At 38.2% G+C, this 27795-nt stretch overlaps 1 protein-coding gene across 4 annotated transcripts; it reads right to left on the bottom strand.

The window, feature by feature from the left end:
• Positions 1-267: 267 nt before the first annotated feature.
• On the bottom strand, positions 268-27795 carry ZNF699 (zinc finger protein 699). 4 transcript variants are annotated; one of them, XM_057710266.1, is made up of 7 exons: positions 27537-27795; positions 27392-27455; positions 21375-21431; positions 20369-20495; positions 6883-6981; positions 6318-6501; positions 268-5978 (listed from the first exon to the last, which is right to left on the bottom strand). In XM_057710266.1, the coding sequence occupies exons 1-7, from the start codon at positions 27566-27568 to the stop codon at positions 4520-4522; spliced, it is 2022 nt and encodes a 673-aa protein (XP_057566249.1). In that variant the 5' UTR covers positions 27569-27795; the 3' UTR covers positions 268-4519. The 4 variants fall into 4 exon arrangements, with proteins under 4 accessions (XP_057566249.1, XP_057566251.1, XP_057566252.1 ...); XM_057710268.1 differs by having other exon boundaries at positions 268-5975; XM_057710269.1 differs by lacking the exon at positions 6883-6981.

Raw genomic sequence — 27795 nt, 5'->3', positions numbered from 1 at the left:
GCTTCCTGTGAAGAAAACCCAAAAATAGATTCCCTGGTGAATTTTTCCAAACATATAAAAAATAGATAGTAGATAGTTCAAATGTCTTTCAGAACAGTCTCCAACTTCTTTTATGAAGCAGCACAAACCTGATACAATGCATACAAGTATATTAACATAAAAGAAATTACAAGACAAGCCTCATTGACACACACAGAAATAAGTTTTTTTAAATAGCATTTTGAAACTAGCAAAATGAAAAGGCTAATAAGCTAACATATACCATTTCCAAGTACGGTTTATTCCAGGAATACATCTTGAATACATCTTGTTTTACCATTTGAAAATCAAGGAATGTAGTAATTTACCACATTAACAGACCAAAGGATTTTTTAAAGACCCTGACATAGACAGAAAAGGCACTAGATAAAATTCAATATCCATTAATGATTAAAAAAAATCTTGGCAATCGAGGAATAGAACAGAATTTCTTTCATTTAAAAAAAGTTATCTGTGATAAACTTACAGCTATTATTATACTTAATGGTAAAATATAGAACACTTTCCCCTAAAATCAGGAACAGGGCAAAGATGTTCATTTTCATCACTTCTATTTATCACTATTAAGCAATGAGGCAAGAAAAATAAAAGATAAAGTTGAGAAATCAAGTAAGACTTTCTTTTATTATCATTGACTGGACTGTATACACAGAAAATCCAAAATAATTCATAAACTATTTGAATAAATAATTGAATTTATAAATGTCATTGATAAAAGATCAATCAACATACAAAAAGAAACTGCAATTCTTTGTGCTAACCCCCAAAATTGGAAAATAAATAAAAATATTTACAAAGGAAAATATATCACATACCTAGAAATAAATTAAACAAAGTTATTCAAGACCTCTACAATTTTAAAACTATAAAACACTGTTAAGAGGAATTAAAGATGACCTAGAGAAATGAATAATTAATATTATGTTCATCAATAGAGGACTCAATATTGTAAAGATGTCGGTTTTATTCAGGTTATTCTATAAAGTCAATGCAATTCCAAGCAAAGTCCCAGAAGATTTGTGAAAACTGGCAAGAAGATCTAAAATTAATATAGGATCAAATAGGAAATAGAGAAGGCAAGGCAACCTTGATGAATAAAAATGTTGGAAGGCTCTTGCTACTGGATATCCAAAAATACTGCAAAGCTACGTAAAGACTGAGAAAATATCTTTAGCAATCTAAAGAAATGGTAACAGACAGAATCAAACCTTTCTGGAAGGATTTCCAGAACTACTTAGCCCTGGCTGAGAGCTCTTAAGACTTCACAGTTCCCTCCAATTGCTAAGACCAGAGTAAGCACATTGTGCTAGCTGATGTTATTATCACCTCTATTTTTATACCCTACCTGCTCCCTGTTACCTCCTCCCTTAACCTTATACATCACAATTGCCAGGACCCTATGATTCAGATAGGACTGAATCCGCTCTCTTTTCTGGATGAGTATGGAAGCCAGTCCTAAACAAACCAGAGAATTACATTTCTCTGGCCACAGTGATTTGACAACAGTTGGCAAGTGAGCCAATCAGATTCAAGTGGAATAAGCATATTGGAATTGTTCAGAAAGACAATCACTCTCTTTTCCCTGCGACTTCAACCCAGAAAGAAAGCAGCCAGGATCTTCTGAGGGTCACTGTGAAGGGAAAGAGCCCACAAGGAAGAATAGCTAATGCAGAAAGATGCACAGCCACAACATGGAGACAGACATCTTTTTAGCTCCAGGATCCAGCCATCTCTTAAGTTAGTTAGACCCAAGGATTTTTTCAGTAATTGAACCAATAAATTCCCTTTATAGTTTACAAAAATGAAAAGAATGAACACATGCCAGACACTGGGAAAAGTTTTCTGCAATACACATATATATAATATACATAACTTTATATATATATATATATATATATATATATAGCATATAACACGTTTTATGTATATGTATGTAACTAGATATAGACTGAGATACACACACAGTTTTTTTTAAAAAAAAAAAAAAAAAAAAAAGGACAAGTAACCAGAGGAAACCCTTCAAATAAAAATAAAAAAAGAACCTAAAGTGGGTGAAATGCTTCAACAGGTACCCTCATAAAAGAAGATATCCCGGGAGTTCCCTGGTGGCCTAGTGGTTAAGATTCTGAGCTTTCACCACTGCCATGGCTGGGGTTCAATCCATGGTCAGGGAAGTGAGATCCCACAAGCCATGCAGCACAGCCAAAAAAAAAACGATATCCAACTAGCCAACAAGTGCATAAAAAAGTATTCACCATTATCACATATCAGATAAATGCAAATTAAAACCAAAAACAAGATATTAGCACATCCTATACTGAATGGCTAAAATTAGAAAGTGCTGACCAGGTATGTGGAACAATTGGGACTTTCATGCATTGCTTTTAAGAATATAGGTGGAATCAAACTTTTTGAAAAACTGAAATACCTACCAAAACTAAAAATAAAGTCTATCCTATGATTCAGTAATTTCATTCCTATATACAAAGCATACACCAAGAGAAATAAGTTCATAAGCCTGCCCAAAGGCCAATTAAAAGGCAAATCAGACATCATATTGAGAAAAGAGGCCCAACACATAACTGTAGATATTGTATTTTAACATTTACATGAAGATCAAGAACAAGTGAACCTAATTAATTACAACAGAAGCCAAAATTGTGGTTGCCTCCATGCAGCAATTATTGAAAAGGCAGATGAATGAAATTTCTGGATCCTGGAAATGTTCTATGTTTACCAGGGTATATACATTGTGAAATTTCATCAAGCTGTACACTTAAGATTAGCACACTTCATACATATTAGTGTATATATGCCATAATAAAACAGTAAAAAGTAATTAAGGAAAAGTGGTACAGTTATACTTTTTGACGTAAATGAGAAATAAAATGGAAGGAAAAAGTGTGGCTAAATGTACCTAAAGAACCACAAACCAATGGTTTTCATCTTCTCAGATTAAAAAAAAGTACACTCTTCCCCTTTTGAAGGTGTTAAATGTAAACCTTCCTCCACTAAAATGGCAGGACACTATCTGATGCTTACCTCAATTACACCTAATCTTCCTCACTGTCCACAGCTCCTCTCCTTGTCTGGAGATCACAGGAGACTTGCACAGATGTGTCTTTCTCCTTGAGCAGAGTGACATGATGGGGCTGGACTATGCAGATGACAACAAACTGCTCCTCCAAACTGGGGCCAACTCTATATGTTCAGTTGATGTGCCAGAGGGGCTGTGATACCAGCAAAATTACAAAGCAAGAACTTGCCAGAAAAATCCAAGCAGCCGTGTATGGCCATGATGGAGGAATTTATGGAAATGTCTATGGAGCTGCTGCCTCTGAGATAAGTGAAGTCACGCGTTTAATGTTCCATTTTGAGCCAGTATTGATCAGTGAGTCCAACAATTAGGAAAATGAGCTGGAAACTGGAGCTCACAAGGCCCCTACAGATCTGTCTCCCTGTCTCATGGCCCCGCTAAACTCAGAATAATGGCTTCTTCCCTCTGCCTTCCAATTCTCACACAAATTCTTATTTTAGACAACTGTAATCTAGAAATGGATAAGGAAGTGATTCTGGGAAATGTAGTCCCAGCCACACCCAAAGTAACACAACACAAGCCAGCCCAACCAACTTTACTTCTAGCTTTCCTGTCATAAGGTCTCTTTTATAAAAATTCAAAACACTGGGTTCAATCCCCAGTCATGAGCAAGGACAAAGAACAAAATACAAAAATATAACAGATGAGACTCTTCGTTCAAGACCTTTGCACTTATGAATTTCCACTGGATTACTTATTAGATAGGAAAAGCTTTTAATAGTAAAAACTGATAATCTTTTAGTGGAAAAAGAAAAAAGGGTGGGGGGAATATTGGGTAGGCAATTTCCAGTTTCTGCCATAATAGATCAAAATGAAATTACCATTTACAAAAAAATTACAAATACCAAAGTGTTGATACCACAACTGCACACTTAGAGAAAAATGAGAATTAATTAGAAACTAATAATAAAAATTTTAAGAAAGGCCATTCATGCCTGTATATGAAAAAATACACTTCAAATCCCTGATTGGTCCAAAAAACTCTATAATGGAAATAACATTTACATCCAAACCAAAATAAAAGCACTTCATAATAAAACATATGCAGCTAGAGCTGAAAGGTATTAGAGGAAATTTATCACCTTCAACATTCATATCAGAAAATTAAAACTGGAAATCAATGAGCCAGCAGTAGTCCACTTTAAGGATGAGGCACCAACCTTTGCTTCTAGTATGAATTTTCTTAGAACACAATAAGTGATGTTCATGAAGCTGTTACCATATGATTTACATACACACGGTTTCTCTCAGTTGTGAATTCTCAAAACTCTTCAAAAAGATGAGAAACAATTTCTTACATTCATAGGGTGTCTCCACAGTGTGAGATCTCACATGTTACCCAAGATTTGAAAAAGCCTTGCAGACATCTCCTTATTCCTTACTTTATGTGTTTTCTCTAGTGTGAGTTCTCACATGTCTTCGAAAGTAAGCGGGACAAACAAAGGCTTTCTGACATTCCTTACATTCATAGGGCTTCTCACCAGTGTGGCTTCTTACATGTCTTCGAAAGGATGAAGGACAACTAAATGCTTTCCCGCATTCCAGACATTCAAAGGGTTTCTCTCCAGTGTGTATCCTTGTATGGACAGTAAGGTATGAAGAATGGCGAAAGGCTTTTCCACACTCTTTACATTCATAGGGTTTCTCCCCAGTGTGTGTTCTCATGTGGATCCTAAGGGCTGAGGGGTAAATGAAGGCTTTTCCACATTTCTTACATTCATAAGGTCTCTCTCCAGTGTGAGTTCTGATATGTACTGTAAGGTGGGAGGAACTAATAAAGGCTTTCCCACATTCCTTACATTCATAAGGCTTCTCTCCACTGTGAATTCTTAAGTGTTCGGTGAGGGATGAGGAACGACTGAAGGCCTTCCCACATTCCTTACATTCATACTGCACTTTTCCAGTGTGATCTCTCACATGTGCTCTAAAGGATGAGGGACAGCTGAAGGCTTTTCCACACTCCTTACATTCGTAGGGTTTCTCTCTACTTTGATTTTTCACGTGCGTATTCAGGGAAGTGGGAAGATAGAAGGCTTTTCCGCATTCCAGACATTCATAGGGTTTCTCCCCAGTGTGTTTTCTCATGTGGATACTTAAGGAGGAAGGACAGTTGTAGGCTTTCCCGCATTCCTTACATTTATAGGGTTTCTCTCCCGTGTGTGTTCTCAAGTGTACGGTGAGCTTTGAGGACTCGCTGAAGGCCTTCCCACACTCTTTACATTCGTAAGGCTTCTCTCCAGTGTGGATTCTTATGTGTATTATAAGGTGAGAAGAGGAACTGAAGGCCTTCCCACACTCCTTACACTCATATGGCTTATCTCCACTGTGAATTCTTTTGTGTTTGGAGAGTGAGGAGGAACAACTGAAGGCCTTCCCACACTCCTTACATCCGTAAGGCTTATCTCCACTGTGAATCCTCCTGTGCTCTGTGAGGGATGAAGAACAGCTAAAGGTTTTCCCACATTCCCTACATTCATAGTTTGTCTTTCCTACATGAATCTTCATATGTGCCCTAAAGAATGAAGAACAACTGAAGGCTTTGGTACATTCCTTACATTCATAGGGTTTCTCTTCAGTGGGATTTTTCATATGCTTCTTAAAACAAGCAAAAAAATGGAAAGCTTTCCCACATTCCTTACACTGATAGGGTTTGCTTCCAATGTGACACTTTATGTGATTCTTAAGGGATAAGTGATCTATGAAGGCCTTTTTACACTCATGGCATTCATAGGCTTTTACTCCAGTAGTTCTCTTGAATATATTAAGATTTGAAATTTGGCCAAAGGTTTGTCCACACTGATTTTCTTCATTACGTTCAAAGATGTTCTCCACCATGTGACTTCTTTTAAAAAATAAAAAGCACATTATTAGCAGCAAGTAAATTTTTACCATTTTCAGTGACTGTGTGTTTTTCTGCCCTGTTCAATTATAAGCTGAAAGTTCTTACAGAGGGCTCATCACTAAGTTTTTCACTTATGGGATTTTTCTGATGGTTGCTTGGAAATGAATTATGTGTCCAATACGGAAGAGCTCAATCTCATTTGTGGAAAAAATATCTTATGAAAATTCCATATGAAATCACAATTTTTGACCACGTTTTATATACATGCTTTTTTAAATTTCATGATATTTTAAGATTCTCTCCTAAGACACTACTTCTTCTTATATGAATGGCACTCACCTCAAATGTCTCTCAGAGTTTTTGTTCCGATAATCAATACCATGGTATTGCCAGCTTTTGTGTAAAATGGACAACGAGGAATTGCTCCTTTTGAACCTTGATACATTCTGTTCACTGGATATTTTTTCTCCATAAATATCTTGTGGAGCAACTGACTCATTAGTTTTAAGTTGAGTACCAAAACCTGAAACAAAAAAACAGAAGCATCCATAAGCAAAGGATTTTTGGCAGTGTGGCTGGTTCAGGACTTTGGTAATAAGCACAGGGTCAAAATGGCAAAGCAACTAAGAAACAATCCCATGAAAACTGGGTATTACTAGGAGAGCAAGATAAAAAGGAACTGGGTAAAACACACATGACCAAATACTACGTTACAAAGAGGAAATATGATCTTTCCCAAAGAGCAAGGCAAGTGTGAGAGGACTGAAGAAAAGTCAAAATTGTAATCTAAGGTATCTGTGGGAGATCAGCTTCCTCAGACAAAACAAAATCTCTTTTTGCTTTTGTTTGATTTTTCCAAATGTAATATCCCTCAACCAGGTCAGTTTCTCCCAAGAATTCTTGCCTTCCTGATGCTCCCCATGGACAGGTTCTCTCTCCGCTGTCTCCAGGTCCTCCTCTTGTTTCCACTGGGAGATCAGATAGGGTGTGTGTAGTGGATACCCTGTTCATGCAGAAAGGCATATCATGAGGGGAAAACAATGAGTAACCACAAACACTTCCATGGAACATGGCAAAAACTTAGGTCTTCTGATACTGCAAAGCAAGTTTGAATTTATTTGCAACAAAACGTCAAATTTATTTTTTTTTTAAAGAGGGGGCTCTGATGTCTAGAACTGACCTGACATTCACACCTAAACCTCAATATTATTAGAAGCTGGCCCAATATTGACAGGCAGGACATTCTGTTCTCCTGTTGAAGATAAATAATCTCTGAATATTGATCTTAGACAAGGTTACCCTGAGACCATGATAAAATGAGACAAAATAAGACTACTTCATAATTTAGCCTAGGGACAAACAAAAAAGTCACTGTGCCATGCACAAAATACTAGTAGAATTTCCCCTGCTTTCTGTCAGAATCCAATATAAAGAGACAACCATGGACTGGGTTGAACAGTGTCCCTCAAAACTTTATGCCTAAATAGATCAACAGAACACAATACAGAGTGCAGAAATAGACCCACATAAATATAGTCAACTTATCTTTGACAAAGGCACAAAGGCAACACAATGGAGAAAAAAAGTCTTTCCAACAAATGGTGCTAAAAAAAAACTTATAGACATCAGCATACAAAAAAAAAAAAAAAAGAATCTTGACACAGACCTTACACTCTTGCAAAAATTAACTCAAAATACATGGGGGTGGGATGTAGGGGGGAACACAGGGCCATTCAGGGCTTTGGGACAACTTGGGACCCCATCAATAAGGAGTAAAAAATTAGCTCAAAATGGATCACAGATCTAAATGAAAAATGGTAAAACTATAAAACTCCCAAAAGATAATGTAAGAGGGATTTCCCTGGTGGTCCAGTGGTTAAAGAATCCGCACTCTTGTATGATTTTCTGAAACTGCAAATGAGATTCATACTGAAAGGTGTTGTCTTTTAAAAATGACATTTAAATAAATATTAATTCAAATCAAAAACAAAAAACAAAAAAAAGACTCTGAACTCTCAGTGCAGGGGCCCTGGTTCGATCCCTCATCAGAAAACTAGATTCCATGTGCATACCATAACTTAGAGTTCATATGCCACAACTAAGAAGTCTGCATGGAGGTACTGACCTTCAAGATGGCAGAGGAGTAAGATGTGGAGATCACCTTCCTCCCCACAAATACATGAATAATATATCTACATGTGGAAGAGCTCCTACAGAACACCTACTGAACATGGCAGGGGATGACCTCAGGCTTCCAAAAAAGCATGCAGGATCTTGTTGTCCCAGCCAGGGGTTGGACCTGGCCTCCAAGGTGGGAGAGCTGAGTCCAGGACGTTGGCCCACCAGAGAACTCCTGGCCCCATGGAATATTAATTGGCAAGAGCTCTCGCACAGGTCTCCATCTCAACACTAAGATCCAGCTCCACCCAACGACCAGCAAGCTCCAGTGCTGGAGGCCTCATTCCAAACAACCAGCAAGACAAGAACACAATCCCACCCATTAGCAGACAGGATCCCTATAGTCATACTAAGCTCACAGACACCACAAAGCACATCATCAGATGCAGCCTTGCCCATCAAAAGAACAAATCCAGCTCCACCAACCAGAGCAAAGGCATGAGTCCCCCTCACCAGGAAGCCTACACAAGCCACTGGACAACCTAACCCGTTGGGGACAGACAACAGAAGTAAGAGGAACTGCGAACATGAAGTCTAAGGAAAGGAGACCCCAAACACAGTAGTTAAACAAAACAAGAAGACAGAGAAAGATGCAGCAGATGAAGGAACAAGGTAAAAACCCACTAGACCAAACAAATGAAGAAGAGATAGGAAGTCGACCTGAAAAAGACTTCAGAATAATGAGGGTAAAGATGATCCAAGATCTCAGAAACAGAATGGAGACACAGATGAGGAAAATATAAGAAATGTTTAACAAGAAACAAGAAGAATTAAACAGCAAATAAACAGTGATGAACAACAAAATAACTGAAATTAAAAGCAGAATAACTGAGGCAAAAGAACAGATAAGTGACCTAGAAGACAGAATGCTGGAAATAACTGCCATGGAACAGAATAAAGAAAAAGGAATGAAAAGAATTGAGGACAGTCTCAGAGACCTCTAGGACAACATTAAATGCACCAACATTCGAACTACAGGGGTCCCAGAAGAAGAGAAAAAGAAAGGGTCAGAGAAAATATCTGAAGAGATTATAGTCGAAAACTTCCCTAAAATGTGGAAAGAAATAGTCAGTCAAGTCCAGGAAGCACCGAGAGTCCCATACAGGACAAACCCAAGAAGAAACACACATGTTAATCAAACTATCAAAAATGAAATATAAAGAAAATATATTAAAAGCAGCAAGAGAAAAATCAACAAATAACATACAAAGGAGTCCCCATAAGGTTAACAGCTGATCTTTCTGCAAAAACTCTGCAGGCCAGAAGAGAGTGGCAGAACACATTTAAAGTCATGAAAGGGAAAAACCTACAACCAAGATTAAGCTACCCAGCAAGGATCTCATTCAGATTTGACAGAGACATCAAAAGTTTCAAAGACAAGCAAAAGTTAAAGACAGTTCAGCACCATCAAACCAGCTGTACAACAAATGCTAAAGGAGTTTCTCTAGGCAGGAAACACAAGAGAAGGAAAAGACCAATAAAAACGAACTCAAAACAATTAAGAAAATCGTAATAGGAACATACATATTGATAATTACCTTAAATGTGAATTGGTTAAATGCTCCAGCCAAAAGACACAGACTGGCTAAATAGACACAGAAAAAAAAAACCCATATATATGCTGTCTACAAGAGACCCATTTCAGAACTAGGGACACATAAAGACTGAAAGTGAGAGGACAGAAAAAGATATTCCATGCAAATGGAAATCAAAAGAAAGCTGGAGTAGTAATACTCATATCAGAAAAAATAGACTTTAAAATAAAGACTACTACAAGAGACAAGGAAGGACACTACATAATGATACAGGGCTCAATCCAAACAATTATAAATATCTATGCACCCAACATAGGAGCATCTCAATACACAAGGCGAATGCTAACAATCATAAAAGGGGAAATCAACAGTAACACAATAATAGTAGGGGACTTTAACAACCCACTTACACCAATGGACAGATCATCCAAACAGAAAATAAATAAGGAAACACAAGCTTTAAATAACGCATTAGACCAGATGGACTTAATTGATATATCTAGGACCTTCCATCCAAAAACAACAGAATACACTTTCTTCTCAAGTGCACACAGAACATTCTCCAGGATAGACCACATCTTGGATCACAAATCAAGCCTCAATAAATTTAAGAAAACTGAAATAGTATAAGCATCTTTTCTGACCACAATGCTATAAGACTAGATATCAGTTACATGAAAAAAAACTGCAAAAGATACAAACACATGGAGGCTAAACAATACGCTACTAAATAACCAAGGCATCACTGAAGAAATCAAAGAAGAAGTCAAAAAATACATATAAATGACAATGAAAACATGATGACCCAAAACCTATGCGATACAGCAAAAGCAGTTCTAAGAGGGAAAGTTCATTGCAATACAATTCTACCTCAATAAAAAAGAAAAAATCTCAAATAAACAACCTAACCTTACACCCAAAGCAAGTAGAGAAAGAAGAATAAAAAAATAAATAAAAACAAAGTTAGCAGAAGGAAAGAAATCATAAAAGATCAGATCAGAAATAAATGAAAAAGAAATAAAACAATTGCAAACAACAATAAAACTAAAATCTGGCTCTCTGAGAAGATAAACAAAATTGATAAACCATTAGCCAGACTCATCAGGAAAAAAAGCGAGAAGACTCAAATCAACAGAATTAGAAATGAAAAAGGAGAAGTAACAACTGACACTGCAGAAAAACAAAAGATTGCAGGAGACTACTACAAGCAACTACAGGCCAACAAAATCGACAATCTGGAAGAAATGGACAAATTCTTAAAAAGTACAACCTTCCAAGACTGAACCAGGGAGAAATTGAAAATATGAACAGACCAATCACAAACACTGAAATTGAAACTGTGATTAAAAATCTTCCAACAAACAAAAGCCCAGGGTCAGCTGGCTTCACAGGCAAATTCTATCAAACATTTAGAGAAGAGTTAAAACCGATCTTTCTCAAACTCTAACAAAACATAGTAGAGGGAGGAACACTCCCAAACTCATTCTATGACACCACCATCACCCTGATACCAAAACCAAAGATGTCAAAAAAAAGAAAATTATAGGCCAATATCACTGATGAACACTGATGCAAAAATTCTCAATGAAATACTAGCAAACAGAATCCAACAGCACAATAAAAGGATCATATACTAGGATCAAGTGGGGTTTATCCCGGGAACACAAGGATTCTTCAATATAGGCAAATCAATCAATGTGATACACCATATCAATATACTGAAGTAAAAAAAACACATGATAATCTCAATAGATGCAGGAAAAGCTTTTAACAAAATTCAACACCCATTTATGATAAAAACTCTCCAGAAAGTGGGCTTAGAGGGAACCTACCTCAACATAATAAAGGCCATTTATGTCAAACCCACAGCCAAAATCATTCTCAATGGTGAAAAACTAGAAGCATTTCTTCTAAGATCAGGAACAAGACGAGGGTGCTCACTCTCACCACTGTTATTCAATATAGCTTTGGAAGTTTTAGCCACAGCAATCAGAGAAGAAAAAGAAATAAAAGGAATCTAAATTGGAAAATAAGTAGTAAAAATGTCACTGTTCACAAATGACATGATATTGTACATAGAAAATCCTAAAGATGCCAGCAGATAACCACTAGAGCTAATCAATGAATTTGGTAAAGTAGCAGGATACAAAATTAACGTGCAAAAATCTCTTGCATTCCTATACACTAACAATGTAAAATCAGAAAGAGCAATTAAGGAAACACTCCCATTTACCACTGCAACAAAAAGAAAAAATACCCAGGAATAAACCTACCTAAGAAGGCAAAAGACCTGTATGCAGAAAACTATAAGACAGTGATGAAAGAAATCAAAGATAATACAAACAGATGCAGAGATATACCATGTTCTAATACAAACAGATGCAGAGATATACCATGTTCTTGGATTGGAAGAATCAACACTGTGAAAATGACTATACTCCCCAAAACAATCTACAGATTCAATGCAATCCCTATCAAATTATCAATGGCATTTTTTACAAAACTAGCAGAAGAAATTTTACAGTTTGTGTGGAAACATATAAGACCCCAAATAGTAAAAGTAATCTTGAGAAAGAAAAATGGAGCTGGAGGAATCAACCTCCCTGACTTCAAACTATACTACAAGGCTACAGTAATCAAGACTGTATGGTACTGGCACAAAAACAGAAATATAGATCAACAGAACAGGAACAGAAAGCCCAGAGATAAACCCACACACATATAGTCACCTTATCTTTGACAAAGGAGGCAAGAATATACAATGGAGAAAAGACAGCCTCTTCAATAAGTGGTGTTGGGAAAACTGGACATCTACACGTAAAAGAATGAAATCAGAACACTTCCTAACATCATACACAAAAATAAACTCAAAATGGATTAAAGACCTAAATGTAAGGCCAGACACTATAAAACTCTGAGAGGAAAACATAGGCAGAACACTCTTATGACATAAATCAAAGCAAGATCTCTTTTGACCCACCTCCTAGAATAATGGAAATAAAATCAAAACTAAACAAATGGGGATCAAGGATTAAGATGGCAGAATAGGAGGACATGTGCTCACTCCCTCTTGCAAGAGCACCGGAATTACAACTAATTGCTGAACAATCATCGACAGAAAGACACTGGAACTCACCAAAAAGACACCCCACATCCAGAGACAAAGGAGAAGCCACAATGAGAAGGCAGGAAGGGCACAATAGCGTTAAAATCAAATCCCATAAATGCTGGATGGGTGACTCACAAACTGGAGAACAGTTATACTGCAGAAGTCCACCCACTAAAGTAAGGGTTCTGAGCTCCATGTTAGGCTTCCCAACCTGGGAGACCAGCAACAGGAGGAGGAATCCCCAGAGAATCAGACTTTGAAAGCCAGTGGGATTTGATTGCAGGACCTCCACAGGACTGGGGGAAACAGAGACTCCACTCTTGGAGGGCACACAGAAAAGTGTGCTCACCAGGACCCAAGGGGAAGGAGCAGTGACCCCATCGGAGACTGAACCAGACCTACCTGCTGGTGTTGGAGGGTTGCCTGCAGAAGTCAGGGGCAGCTGTGGCTCACCGAGGAGACAGGGGCACTGGCAGCAGGGGTTCTGGGAAGTGCTCATTGGCCTGAACCCTCCCAGAGTCCACCATTAGCTCTACCAAAAAGCCTGTAAGCTCCAGTGCTAAGTAGCCTCAGGCCAAACAACCTACAAGGTGTGAATACAGCCCCACTCATTAGCAGACCAGCAGATTAAAGTTTTACTGAGCTATACCCACCAAACTGGATTAATCTCTTACTGAGCTACACCCACACAGCCCTACCCACCATCAGTCCCTCCCATCAAGAAGCATGCATGAGCCTCCTAGATACCTTCCTCCACAAGAGGGCGGACAGCAGTATCAAGCAGTATCAGCAGTATTTTGTCTTGTGGAACTGAAAACCACAGCCACAGAAAGACAGAGAAAATGAAAAAGCAGAGGACTTTGTACCAGATGAAGGGACAGGATAAAACCCCAGAAAAACAACTAAATGAAGAGGAGACAGGCACCCTTACAGAAAAAGAATTCAGAATAATGATGGTGAAGATGACCCAGGACTTTGAAAAAAGGCTGGAGGCAAAGATCGAAAAGTCTACCAAAGACCTAGAAGAATTAAAGAGCAAACAAACAGAGATATGAAACACAATAACTGAAATGAACAATACATTAGAAGGAACCAACAGCAGATTAACTGAGGCAGAAGGGCGAATAAGTGACCTGGAAGACAGAATGGTGAAAACCACTGATGCGGAAAAGAATAAGGAAAAAAGAATGAAAAGAACTGAAGACAGCCTAAGAGGCCTCTGGGACAATGTTAAATGCACCAACATTCACATTATAGGGGCCCCAGAAGGAGAAGAGAGAGAGAAAGGACCCGAGAAAATACTGGAAGAGATTAGAGTTGAAAACTTCCCTAACATGGGAAAGGAAATAGCTCCCCAAGTCCAGGAAGCGCAGAGAGTCCCAGGCAGGATAAACCCAAGGAGAAACACACCAAGACATATAGTAGTCAAACTGACAAAAATGAAAGACAGAGAAAAGTTATTAAAAGCAACAAGGGAAAAACAAAAAATAACATACAAGGGAACTCCCATAAGGGTAACAGCTGATTTCTCAGCAGAAACTCTGCAAGCCAAAAGGGAGTGGTATGATATATTTAAAGTGATGAAAGGGAAGAACCTACAACCAAGAACACTCTAGCCAGCAAGGATCTCATTCAGATTTGATGGAGAAATCAAAAGCTTTACAGACAAGCAACAGCTAAGAGAATTCAGCACTGCCAAACCAGCCCTACAACAAATGCTAAAGGAACTTCTCTAAGTGGGAAACATTAAGAGAATAAAAGGACCTACAAAAACAAAAACAAAACAATTAAGAAAATGGTAATAGGAACATACATATCAATAATTACCTTGAATGCAAATGGACTAAATGCACCAACCAAAAGACACAGACTGGCTGAATGGATACAAAAACAAGACCCATATATATGCTGTCTACAAGAAACCCACTTCAGACCTAGGGACACATAGAGATGGAAAGTGAGGGGATGGAAAAAGATATTCCATGCAAATGAAAATCAAAAGAAAGCTGGAGTAGCAATAGTCACATCAGATAAAATAGACTTTAAAATAAAAAATGTTACAAGAGACAAGGACATTACATAAAGATCAAGGGATCCATCCAAGAAGAGGAGATAACAATTATAAATATCTATGCACCCAATATAGGAGCACCTCAATACATAAGGCAAATGCTAACAACTATGAAAGAGGAAATGCAAGGCAGAAATAGAGACACAGATGTAGAGAACAAACACATGGACACCAAGTGGGGAAAGCGGGAAGGGTTGGGGGGAATGAATTGGGAGATTGGGATACCAAATTGTACACTCTAAATATATGCTGTTTATTGTCTGTTAACTGTATCTCAAAGTTCTTAAAAAAAAAAAAAAAAATGGGGCCTAATGAAACTTAAAAGCTTTTACATAGCAAAGGAAACCATAAACAAGACAAAGACAACCCTCAGAATAGGAGAAGATATTTCCAAATGAAATAATTGACAAAGCATTGATCTCCAAAATATATAAGCAGCTCATGTAGCTCAATATCAAAAAAACAAACAACCCCATCCAAAAATGGGCCAAAGACCTAAATAGACATGTCTCCAAAGAAGACATACAGATGGCCAAGAGGCACATGAAAAAATGTTCAACATCACTAACTATTAGAGAAATGGACATCAAAACCACAATGAGGGGGCTCCCTAGTTGGCGCAGTGGTTAAGAATCTGCCTGCCAATGCAGGGGACACGGGTTCGATCCCTGCTCCAGGAAGATCCCACATGCCATGGAGCAACTAAGCCTGTGCATCACAACTATTGAGCCTGTGCTTTAAAGCCCATGAGCCACAACTATAGAGCCCATGTGCTACAACTACTGAAGCCCACATACCTAGAGCCCATGTTCCACAACAAGAGAAGCCACGGCAATGAGGAGCCCGCGCACCACAATGAAGAGTAGCCCCCACTCACTACAACTAAAAGAAAGCCTGCATACAGCAAAAAAGACACAACACAGCCAATTAAATAAATAAATAAATAAATTTATTAAAAAAAAAAAACCACAGTGGGGTATTACCTCACACCAGTCAGAATGGCCATCATTAAAAAATGCAGAAACAATAAATGCTGGTGAGGATGTGGAGAAAAGGGAACCCTCCTGCACTGTTGGTGGGAATGTAAATTGAAACTGCCACTATGGAAAACAGTATGGAGGTTCCTTAAAAAACTAAAAGTAGAACTACCATATGACGCAGCAACTCCACTACTGGCATATACCTGAGAAAACCACAGTTCAAAAAGAAACATGTACCACAATGTTCATTGCAGCACTATTTACTATAGGCAAGACATGGAAACCACCTAAATGCCCATCAGCAGATAAATGCGTAAAGAAGATGTGGCACATATATACAATGAAATATTACTTAGCCATAAAAAGGAACGAAACTGAGTTATTTGTAGTGAGGTGGATGGACCCAAAGTAGTCATACAGAGTGAAGTAAGCCAGAAAGAGAAAAACAAATACCGTATGCTAACACACATATATGGAATCTAGAAAAATGGTACTGATGAATCTAGTGACAAGGCAGGAATAAAGACACAAACGTAGAGAACAGACTTAAGGACATGGTGGGAAGGGGAAGCTGGGATGTAGTGAGAGAGTAGCACTGACATATATACATTACCAAATGTAAAATAGATGGCTAGTGGGAAGCTGCTGCATAGCACAGGGAGATCAGCTTGATGCTATGTGATGAACTAGAGGGATGGGATTGGGACAGTGGGAGGGAGGCTCAAGAGGGAGGGGTTATGGGGATATATGTAGAAATATAGCTGATTCAATTTGTTGTACAACAGAAACTAATACAACATTGAAAGCAATTATACTCCAATAAAGATATACAAAAAAAGAAAAAGAAGTCCCCATACTGCAACTAAGAAGCCCACATGCCGCAACTAAGAGACCGCATGCCACAACTAAAGATCTCATGTGCCACCACTAGGACCTGGCACAGCCAAAAATAGATAAATAATAAATAAATAAATATGTAAAAAAAAGATAACAAAAAAAATGCACATAACCTAGGGTTTGGCAATGACTTGTTAGATATGTGATAATTAACAAAGGGAAACTTCACTAAAATGGAGTGTAGAGGCCAGAAGGGGGAGCTTTCATTCAGTTCTATACAACATCAATTATAGGAAGAATTGTCAATAATAGACCCCAACAAAATAATCATCAACAAGAATCAGCAATTATAATCCTAACAGGAAAAGATGTACATTGCATCTCCTATAAGAAATCAACTACCCCAGCAATTAAGCTAACATGAAATCAAAATCACCCCAAACTCTCACTTTTTTCCAATAGACTTTTATCCAAAACAACCTCTCCCAGTTTTCTCCTTTGTCTCTATAAAATTATGTTCTTCTCCATTGTTTTTTGGACTTGCCTATGGCTTTTGTTATAGCTTTCTTGTCCCAAATTGCAATTCCTCTGCTATTTCCAAATAAACCATTTTTGCTGGTAAAATAACTACTTCTCTTTATGATCAACAGATAATAACCTGAAAGACACAATTCATGAAAGAAAGAACTGATAAGTTAGGCTTCATTAAAATTAAAAATATTTGCTCTGAAAAAAAACCATGAAGAGAATGAAAAGACAAGCCACAGACTCGAAGAAATTATTTGCAAAAGACATATCTGATAAAGAAGTGTTATCTAAAACATACACAGAATTCTTAAAACTGAACAATAAAGAAAACAACTCAATTAAAAAAAATGGGCTAAAAACCTTAACAAATACCTCATCGAAGAAGATACACAGATGGCAAATAAGCATATGAAAAAATGTTCCACATCAAATGTCATCAGGAAAATGCAAATCAAAACAATGAGGTATCACTACACACCTATAAGAATGGCCAAAATCCAGAACACTGACAACAAGGAATTTTGAGAATGTGGAGCTGCTGAGAATGCAAAATGGTACAGCCACTTTGGAATACAGTTTGCCAATTTCTTACAAGACCAAACATACTCCTAACCATACAAACAGGCAATTGCACTCCCTGGAACTTACCCAAAGGAGTTAAAAACATGTCCAAACAAAAACCTGCATGTGGATATTTACAGCAGCTTTATTCATAATTGCCAAGATTTGGAAGCAATCAAGATGTTCTTCAGTGGGTGAATCCATACACAGATTGTGGTACATCCATACAATAAAATATTAATCAGCACTAACAAGAAATGAGCTATCCAGCCATGAAAAGAGGTGGAAGAACCTTAAATGCATATTACTAAGTGAAATAAGCCAATCTGAAAAGGCTATATACTGTGTGATTCCTACTACATGACATTCTGGAAAAGGCAAAACTATGGAAACAGTGAAAAGATCAGTAGTTGCCAGGAGTTTGGGGAAGGAAAGATAAATGGGGGTAGAGGGGGTAAAGGATTTTTAAGGGTAGTGAAACTACTCTATGATACTATAATGGTAGATATGTCTTTATATATTTGTCCAAACGATAAAATGTACAACACCAAAAGTGAACATTGATATAAACTCTGGACTTAGAGTGATAATGATGTGTCGGTGTAGGTTCATCAACTGTAACAAATACACCACTCTGGTAGGAAGGCTGTATGGGGGCAGGCAGTGTATGGGAAATCTCTGTACTTGCCACTCAACTTTGCTGTGAGCCTATAAACTGCTCTAAAAAAATCAAAGTATACTGACAGATGAACCGGTTTGCAAGGCAGAAATAGAGACACTGATGTAGAGAACAAATATATGGACATCAAGAAGGGGGAAAGTGGAGGGGGTGGGATGAATTCAGAGATTGGGACTGACATATATACATTAATATGTATAAAACAGACAACTCCATAAGAAAAAAATATCAAATTATACACTTTAAATATATATAGTTTATTGCATGTCAATTATATCTCAATAAAACTTTTTAAAAGAAAAAAAAATGTACTGAAAAAAAAAATCCATGTCCACCCAGAATTTCAGAATGTTACTGTATTTGGAAATTGGGTCTTTGCAGATATAATCATTAAGATAAGTTATACTGGATTAGGGTACGCCCTAAATGCAATGACTGGTGTCCTTACAAGGACAGAAAGACTTAGAGACAGAGGACAAAGGCCATATGAAGATGAAGATAGAGATCAGAGTGATGTAGCTACAAGTCAAGGATTGCTGGCAACCACCAAAAGCTAGGAAGAGATAAGGAGGGTTTTTTCCTGAGCCTTCAGAAGGATCATGACACCTTGATTTCAGACTTCCAACCACGAGAAATTTATTCTCGTAAATTTATTCTTGTAAATTTCTGGTGACTTCATAAGTGGCGCAGTGGTTAAGAATCTGCCCTCCAATGCAGGGGACACAGGTTCGATCCCTGCTCCAGAAGATCCCACATGCCGCGGAGCAACTAAGCCCATGTGCCACAACTACTGAGCCTGTGCTTTAGAGCCCATGAGCCACAACTATTGAGCCCATGTGCCACAACTACTGAAGCCGATGCGCCTAGAGCCCTTGGTCTGCAACAAGAGAAGCCACAGCAATGAGGAGCACACACACCACAACAAAGAGTAGCCTCCACTCACCGCAACTAGACAAAGCCCGTGTGCAGCAACGAAGATCCAACACAGCCAATAAACTAATTAATTAAAAACAAAAAACAAAACAAAAAAAGAATAAATTTCTGTTGTTCTTAGCCAATTTGTGGTACTTCGTTATGCAAGGCCTAGGAAATCAATACAGCCTGCTTCCATAGACCTACCCCCAAATCATTCAACCTAAGTATACAAATCCTATAGTGTTTACTTTCTAACACTTTCTTTCTGAGACACTCCACGGCTCCCCATGGCATGTGTTCTCCCTCACTGCTCCAAGTAATAAACTCAACTTGCTTAACTGGTGGTCTCTGGGTAAAGAGCATTAACAGCAGTAAAATTCTCAAAAGGTCCCAAACCACCAATTTTCTCCCTGTGCCCTAAAGTGCTAAGTCTGTGCCCACACTTTCTACACTTAATAAGCCTTGAGGCTTCCAACCACAAGAAAAAGAGGAAGTCAGTTCAATACACGTTTATTTTCTTTTTTTATGTTAATTTCATATTTATCTTCTTGCCCATTACACCTAAGCATTTTGAATAGTGACATCTTCTTTTTTACAGTGTACATTCAAAAGGGTTTGATATATAGAGTTCAGGCTCAAAAAAATGCTTAATGAATGAGTGAATGAATGAAAGAATGACTGAAGAAAAATAAGACCGACAGTATCTTTATAACACTGGATAAATGAAAACTCTGCATTCAGTGCCAGTGTCAGAATGGATAAGATTTCCACTAATTCTTTTTTTGTTGTTGTTTTATATTGGTGGAATATTTTAACAATACACATTGTTTATTTTCACAGTGAAGCCACTAGACTGTAAGCTCCTTGGGGTCAGTGACCACGTCTGTCTTATTTACCAATTTATTACCATTCCTCAGCCCAAATCCTAGAATGAGGTCAATTAGTAAGATAAAACTGTTTTCTAAACAACTAAATGAAGGAATATTGCCATCCTTACCTAATGAGGCCAGGTTCCGGAAGTTTTCCAGCATCACATCTCTGTAGAGGTTTCTCTGAGCAAGATCAAGCAAAGCCCACTCCTCCTGGGTAAAGTCCACAGCCACATCCTCAAAGACCACTGGGTCCTAAAACATTCCACATATTTTGTTCAGAAAGGTACCAAATACCCCAACGTGTGCAGGAAGATGAATGACGCTGACAATACTGAGGAACTGATAACCAATTCATAGGAAGTTCATTCTCCAAACATCTACCCTAGGATTCAGTCATCAGATCCTTCTCTTTCTGCCTAAGCATCCTGACTGATCAAATGGTCTCACAGATTTAACAGCACTTTTGAAACACTAAATTTATCTTTCCACAATTCGATGCTGACCAATTCCAGTCTTACAATGATCTATAACATTCAGAGCATACAGCCGAAATCAGAGAAATGCTCTAGAAATGAAATAATGATTTCCACATTGAAAGCAGCAAAAATTCCTCGTTACAGAAACAATTTCACCTGCTTCCTTATTTCCCACCATAGCAATAAGCACAACATGAAACACTGGGTCAAATCTGGCTGAGGTTTTAATGAATAAAAACACACTGAGGGACAGGGAGCTTTTCTTTTACTCCCCCTCCCCCAAACCTGAGACCCAGAAGTCTGCAAGAAGCACGACGTTCAACCCAGGCCCTCAGACAGCCATATTTTCTTGCACTCTAGGCCAGGGGGCTGTAAATTACAGAGCATGAGCTAAATTCAGCCCATCACTAGTTTAAGTAAGTAAAGTTTTACTGGAACACAAGAAAACGCTTGTTTACATACTGTGTATGGCTGCTTTCACACTAAAATGCCAGAACTGAGTAAAACAGAAACTCTATGGCCTTCAAAGCCTAAAATGCTTACTATGTGGCCCAATGAAGGAACAGGTTCCTGATCCCTGCTCTAAACAATCAGGAAATCGATGACCCCAGTGGAACTGAAATATTCTTTTGGAGAATTAATAGCTCTTACTTACCTGTGCCATATTTTTCCGTAATTCAGCAGCTGTTCTTTCTTCCTCCATGTTCCCTTCCTGAAGAAAGGCAGAGTACTGAGAAGTTAGAGCTGAGGCAGGAGAAAGAAGACATGAGAATCCAAAATCAAGACTGTGGATTCTGCAGCACATCTGTTATGAGTGATGGCTCCCCACAAAACACACAGACATACACATACACATACACATACACACACACACACACACGCATGCATTACCCCCAAGACACCCAAGCAAACACACACCGATCTTGTAAGAAAATGGTGGAAAAAAAAAAAAGTTAGAGCAATCTTATCTCTTCTACAGACAGAAAACAGTCCTCTGGTTCTTGCAGATCATTAAAAAAAACAGGTTAAGAGTCCCATTTTATAAGCAAGTTAACTGTAGTCTAAAAAAATTTAGCTGTCAATTTGCCCATGATTATAAAGACACTTAACAAATCAGAGAATGCCTTCAATAGTAAGAATACACACTCCATCTCAAATCCAGGAAAGTCTGAGTTGTATGCCAGACTTCCGGAGGTTCCGCTCCCAATATTTATTTCTGCACCATTTGGCAGGCTAACATGTATTACTGCTCAGCCCCTGACTACTAGACCCTCTCCCACAAAGGCTGCAGGGTCCCCAAAACCTGGTTTTTGAGAAAGAGCATCAACTGACTGAATTTCACATGCAGGTGAGATGACTTCTCATGCTAAATTCTGCCTGTACAGGAGGTACAGCAGTAGCAGAACAAGAATACTTGAAGTTATCAATGTGTGTCATCTCTGACAATGATATCTGTAGCACTACTGCACAAATTTCAAATAATGAAAACGCAACAGTTTCTTCCACTGCAGTGGATGAAGTATGTATTTTAAAGCCAATAAAAACCGTAACATTCTTTACTAACAACATGTACCATTTGAGTAACCACGATATGAGAATGACTTGGCAAAGAGATGTCCATACCTTTGCAAAAAAGATTATTCATTCTTCATAGAAACTCTGCAAATCAGATACTACCACAACCAGTTTATAGTTAAAGAATCTTGCAAAGAGTCACTTAATCATGTGTTCAATGTCACCCAATCAGAAAGCTGCTCAGGCAGGTGTGTATGCAGGTCTATTTTACCTTCAAAGCCTAAATGCCCAATGAGTGTATTTCTGAACATATACCTCACAATTTAGTTGTCAGTGAGGCCCTTATGCCCTCACATTACCAGGGTCTGGACTAGAATCCTGTTGGGCATGCTATGGAGAGTAGACAAATGAAGTATGCTATTCAAGTGTTTTATCTTTGAGCTCCTTCTTTTTTGACTAAGCCCTATATCTTCAGCAAGGATGCTTCCTTCAAGGCCCCTACCTCCTGCTCCTTCATCTCATGTTTATTTAGGTAATATGCACCCTGTCCTACTATGTGCAGTCACAGGAGATACAGCATTGAACAAAACAGAAAAATCCTAAAGCACCTGGGTGTTATAATCGTTTGAAGAAAGACCAGTAAATTAACAAAATATTATCAGGTGGTGGTATATGGCTATATAAAAATGCATCACATTACAGGAATAAGGAGATACATATTTATCTTTAGCAAGTCAGGACTACTTATGTGACAGGGTAGAAGCAGGAAATTAAAATAACTGTTTCAGATAACACTAGAAAGCCACGGCTGGTACGGTACATATATTTATATACAACTGGCTCTTCAACAATTGCAGCGCTTGGAACACCAACCCTCCAGCAGTGGAAAATCCTGAAAAAATTCTGTATATAAGTGGACCTGTGCTTTTCAAACCCATGTTGTTCAAGGGCTAATTGTATTTACAAATATCATCAATTTCTATAGAAGACAAATCAGTATCAATGGGTTAACCAATGACTTACAAGGGTGGAAAAAGAACAGCATAAAGGTTTAGAAAAAAATGAATAAGACAAATATGACAAAATTAACAATATTTTAAAAAACTTAAACAGAATCAGAAAAGCTAAAATGGCAATACTACCCAAAGCAATCTATAGATTTAATGCCATCCCGATCAAATTACCCATGACATTTTTCACAGAACTAGATTAAATAATCCTAAAATGTATATGGAACCATAAAAGACCCAGAATTGCCACATTAATCCTCAGGAAAAGGAACAAAGCAAAAGGCATAACCCTCCCAGGCTTCAGACAATACTACAAAGTTACAGTAATCAAAACAGTGTGGTATTGGCACAAAAACAGACATACGGATCAATGGAATGGAACAGAGAACCCAGAAATAAACCCACATGCCTACAGTCAATTAATCTTCAATAAAAGAGGCAAGAATATACAATGGGAAAAAGCCTCTTCAGCAAGTGGTGCTGGGAAAGTTGGACTGCTGCATGTAAATCAATTAAATTAGAACATACCCTCCCATGTGGAGAAAAGGGAACCCTCCTACACTGTTGGTGGGAATGTAAACTGGTAAAACCATTGTGGAGAACAGGATGGAGGTTCTTTAAAAAACTAAATATAGAACTACCATATGATCCAGCAATCCTACTCCTGGGAATATATCTAGAGAAAACCATAATTCAAAAAGATATATGCACCCCAAAGTCCACTGTAGCACTGTTTAAAATAGCCAAGACATGGAAGCAACCTAAATGTCCATCAACAGAGGAGTGGATAAAGAATATGTGGTACATATATACAATGGAGTATTATTCAGCCATAAAAAAAAGAATGAAATAATGCCATCTGCAGCAACATGGATGGACCTAGAGAAAGAAGGACAAATATCATATGATATTGCTTATATGTGGAATCTTAAAAAAGGTATAAATCAACTTATTTACAAAACAGAAAGAGTCACATATGCAGAAAGCATACAAGGTTACAAAGGGGGAAAGGAGGAAGAGGGATAAATTGGGAAATTGGGACTGACATATACACACTACTATATATAAAACAGATTAACTAATAAGGGCCTACTGTATAGCACAGGGAACTCTACTCAATACTCTGTAATAACCTATTTGGAAAAAAAAATCTAAAAAAGAATGGATATACGTATATGTATAACTGATTCACTTTGCTGTACACCTGAAACTAACACAACATTGTAAACCAACTATACTCCAATAAAAATAAAAATAAAAAAAAGAACACACCCTCTCACCATACACAAAAACAAACTGAAAATGACTTACAGACTTAAACATAAGATGTGACACCATAAAACTCCTAGAAGAGATCATAGGCAAAACATTCTCTAACATAAATTGTACCAATGTTTTCTTAGGTCAGTCTCCCAAGGCAACAGAAATAAAAACAAAAATAAACAAATGGGACCTAATCAAACTTACAAGCTTTTACACAGCAAAGGAAACCATAAACAATACAAAACAACTACCTATGGAATGGGTGAAAATGTTTGGAAACAATGCAACTGACAAGGCTTAATTTTGAAAATACATGAACAGCTCATACAATTCAACAACAAAAAAACAAACAACCCAATCAAAAAATGGGCAGAAGGACTTCCCTGGTGGTCCAGTGGTTAAGACTCCATGCTTCTGATGCAGGAGGCATCGATTTGATCCCTGGTCAGAGAATTAAGATCCCATATGCTGATGGCCAAGGAAAAAAAAAAAAAGGCAGACAACCTAAACAGACATTTCTCCAAAGACATACAAATGGCAGATAGGCACATGAAAATATGCTCAACATCGCTAATTATTAGAGAAATGCAAATCAAAACTATAATGAGGTACTACCTCACAGTGGTCAGAATGGCCAGCATTAAAAAGTCTACAGATAACAAGTGCTGGAGAGGGTATGCAGAAAAGGGAACTCTCCTACACTGTTAGTAGAAATGTAAGTTGGTACAGTCACTACGGAAAATAGTATGGAGGTTCCTCAAAAAACTAAAAATAGAATTAATATATGATCCAGCAATCCCACTCCTGGGCATATAACCAGAGAAAACTATAACTCAAAAAGATACATGCATCCTTATGTTCAAAGCAGCACTATTCACAATAGCAAAGACATAGAAACAACCTAAATGTCCATCAACAGATGAATGGATAAAGAAGATCTGGTACATATACACAATGGAATACTTGAAATAATATTATTTGCAGCAACATGGATGTAAATAGAAATTATCACACTAAGTGACATAAGTCAGAAAGAGAAAGACAAATACCATATGATAGCACTTATATGTGGATCTAAAATATGGCACAAATGAAACTATCTACAAAACAGAAACAGACTCACAGATATAGAGAACAAATTTGTAGTTACCAAGGGGGAGAGAGGGTGGGAGAGGGATGAACTAGGAGTTTGGGGTTAGTAGATGCAAACTATTACATGTAGAATGGATAAATAATAAGGTCCTACTGTATAGCACAGGGAACTATATTCAATATCCTGGGATAATGGAAAAGAATATTAAAAAAAAAGAATGTATATATGTGTATAACTGAGTCACTTTGCTGTACATCAGAAATTAACACAACATTGTAAATCAACTATACTTCAATTTAAAAAATAATAAAGTGAAAAAAATGTTTAAAAGCTAAGAAAAATATAGGAACTTCCCTGCCGGTCCAGTGGTTAAGACTCTGCGCCTCCAACGCAGGGGGCGCGGGTTCAATCCCTGGTCAGGGAACTAAGATTCCGCATGCCACGGGATGAGACCGAAAAAATAAATAGATAAAATAAATAGAAGAACAAAACCTGTTCACATCCAGTCATTAAAGAAAAAAATTAGCAGCTTAGAACATACCTACAAAGGAAACCAAAGTTACAGATTGTTTTACAGGCAGGTTCACGAAATAAGTAAAGGATTCATAATTCCATTGGGGGGGGGGCGCTGTTTTCCTGTGTATTTCTAAGACGAGACAAGCACTCAAAACTCAAATACAGGACTTCCTAGGTGGCTCAGTGGTAAAGAATCTGCCTGCCAATGCAGGAGACACGGGTTAGAGCCCTGCCCTGGGAGGATTCCACATGCTACGGAGCAGCTAAGCCTGTGCGCCACAACTATTGAGCGTCTGCTCTAGAGCCCGTGAGCCACAACTGCTGAGCCCACGTGCCGCAACTACTGAAGCCCATGCACCTAGGGCCCACGCTCCACAAGAGAAGTCACTACAATGAAGAGTAGCCCCCGCTCGCAGCAACTAGAGAAAGCCCGTGTGCAGCAACGAAGACCCAATGCAGCCAATAAATAAATAAATTTATATTAAAAAAACCCCTCAAATACACACACACACATATACAAAAGGTCTCATTCACATACACAAGGGCAAAATATTAAAGTATTAATACAGCCCAGAAATGAATAATGAATTTAATAATCACAAACTAGGTTCATTTCCTCCTAGGAATGAAGCGTGGTTAAAATGATTAACATAGTTAAAATGATTAATATAATTCACCACGTTAATAGAAAAAGATCATATGATTCACCCCTTCCATACAAAACTGTGACTGATCTCTATCAATATCCATTGATGATAATAATTTAACCCACTAGGACTAGAGGGAAATAGGCTTTAATTAGAAATATATATATATTATTCACAAACATCTATAGCAAACATCCTATTTAATGGTGAAATGGCAGAATAGTTCCCTCTGGGATCAGGAACAAGGCAACGATGCAACTTACATGCTATTCTACATTGAACTGAAAGTCCTGGCAAACACACTAAAATAAATAAAAAGAATATAAGGTACAAGGAATAAAAAAGAAAACGCTGAAACTGGCATATGATCACACTTCCGGTGCGAAATTCAAATCTACAGATAAATGATTAACATTTAGAGAGGCAATTGGCAAGCGGGGGTTAAAAAGATACTTAGTAATCAGTTCACTTTTATGTAGCTGCATACAATGTAGCAAACTGATGCCCACAGGCAGACCAAAAATAAAGAAAGAAATAACAGGTTAAATAACATCTCTCGCACCAGGGAGAGATGGGGACTCAGGCAAATGTCACGCCGTTCTCACCCAACAAGCCAAAATCCACACACCTGCGTAGAGACGAGGTTGAGACTCTCGTTCCCGTGACCCGAATGGCAGGGATGCTTTTCCTTCCTGGAAAGAGAGCAGAGGATGCTCTTGGAGGCCGATTAAGTACGAGGATGGCTCTCCAGCTCGCGCCTGCAGCAGACTCACCGCGACTGCCGGAGCCTCACAGAGTTGCTCATTCAGCGAGTTTGGGACCAGCCACGGTTGCTGGAGGCCCCAGGCGCGGGTGTCCCAGCGGGGAATGGCCGGCACCGCCCAAGCAGCCGCCTTTTAACCGCTGACCCCAAGGCCGAGGTCTCCACCTCGCAAGCACCGGACTTAGGGGCGGGATAGGCCGAACCGGTTACCACGCTGACCCAGGCGAAAATTTACGTCAAATTTAGACAGGGATGCAAGCGGACATGGC

The sequence above is a fragment of the Hippopotamus amphibius genome, chromosome 15 (genome assembly GCF_030028045.1).
Source record: "Hippopotamus amphibius kiboko isolate mHipAmp2 chromosome 15, mHipAmp2.hap2, whole genome shotgun sequence".
NCBI lineage: Eukaryota > Metazoa > Chordata > Mammalia > Artiodactyla > Hippopotamidae > Hippopotamus > Hippopotamus amphibius.
The sequence above is the reverse complement of the archived record's forward strand: the minus strand, read 5'-3'. Positions and strand labels throughout refer to the sequence as shown.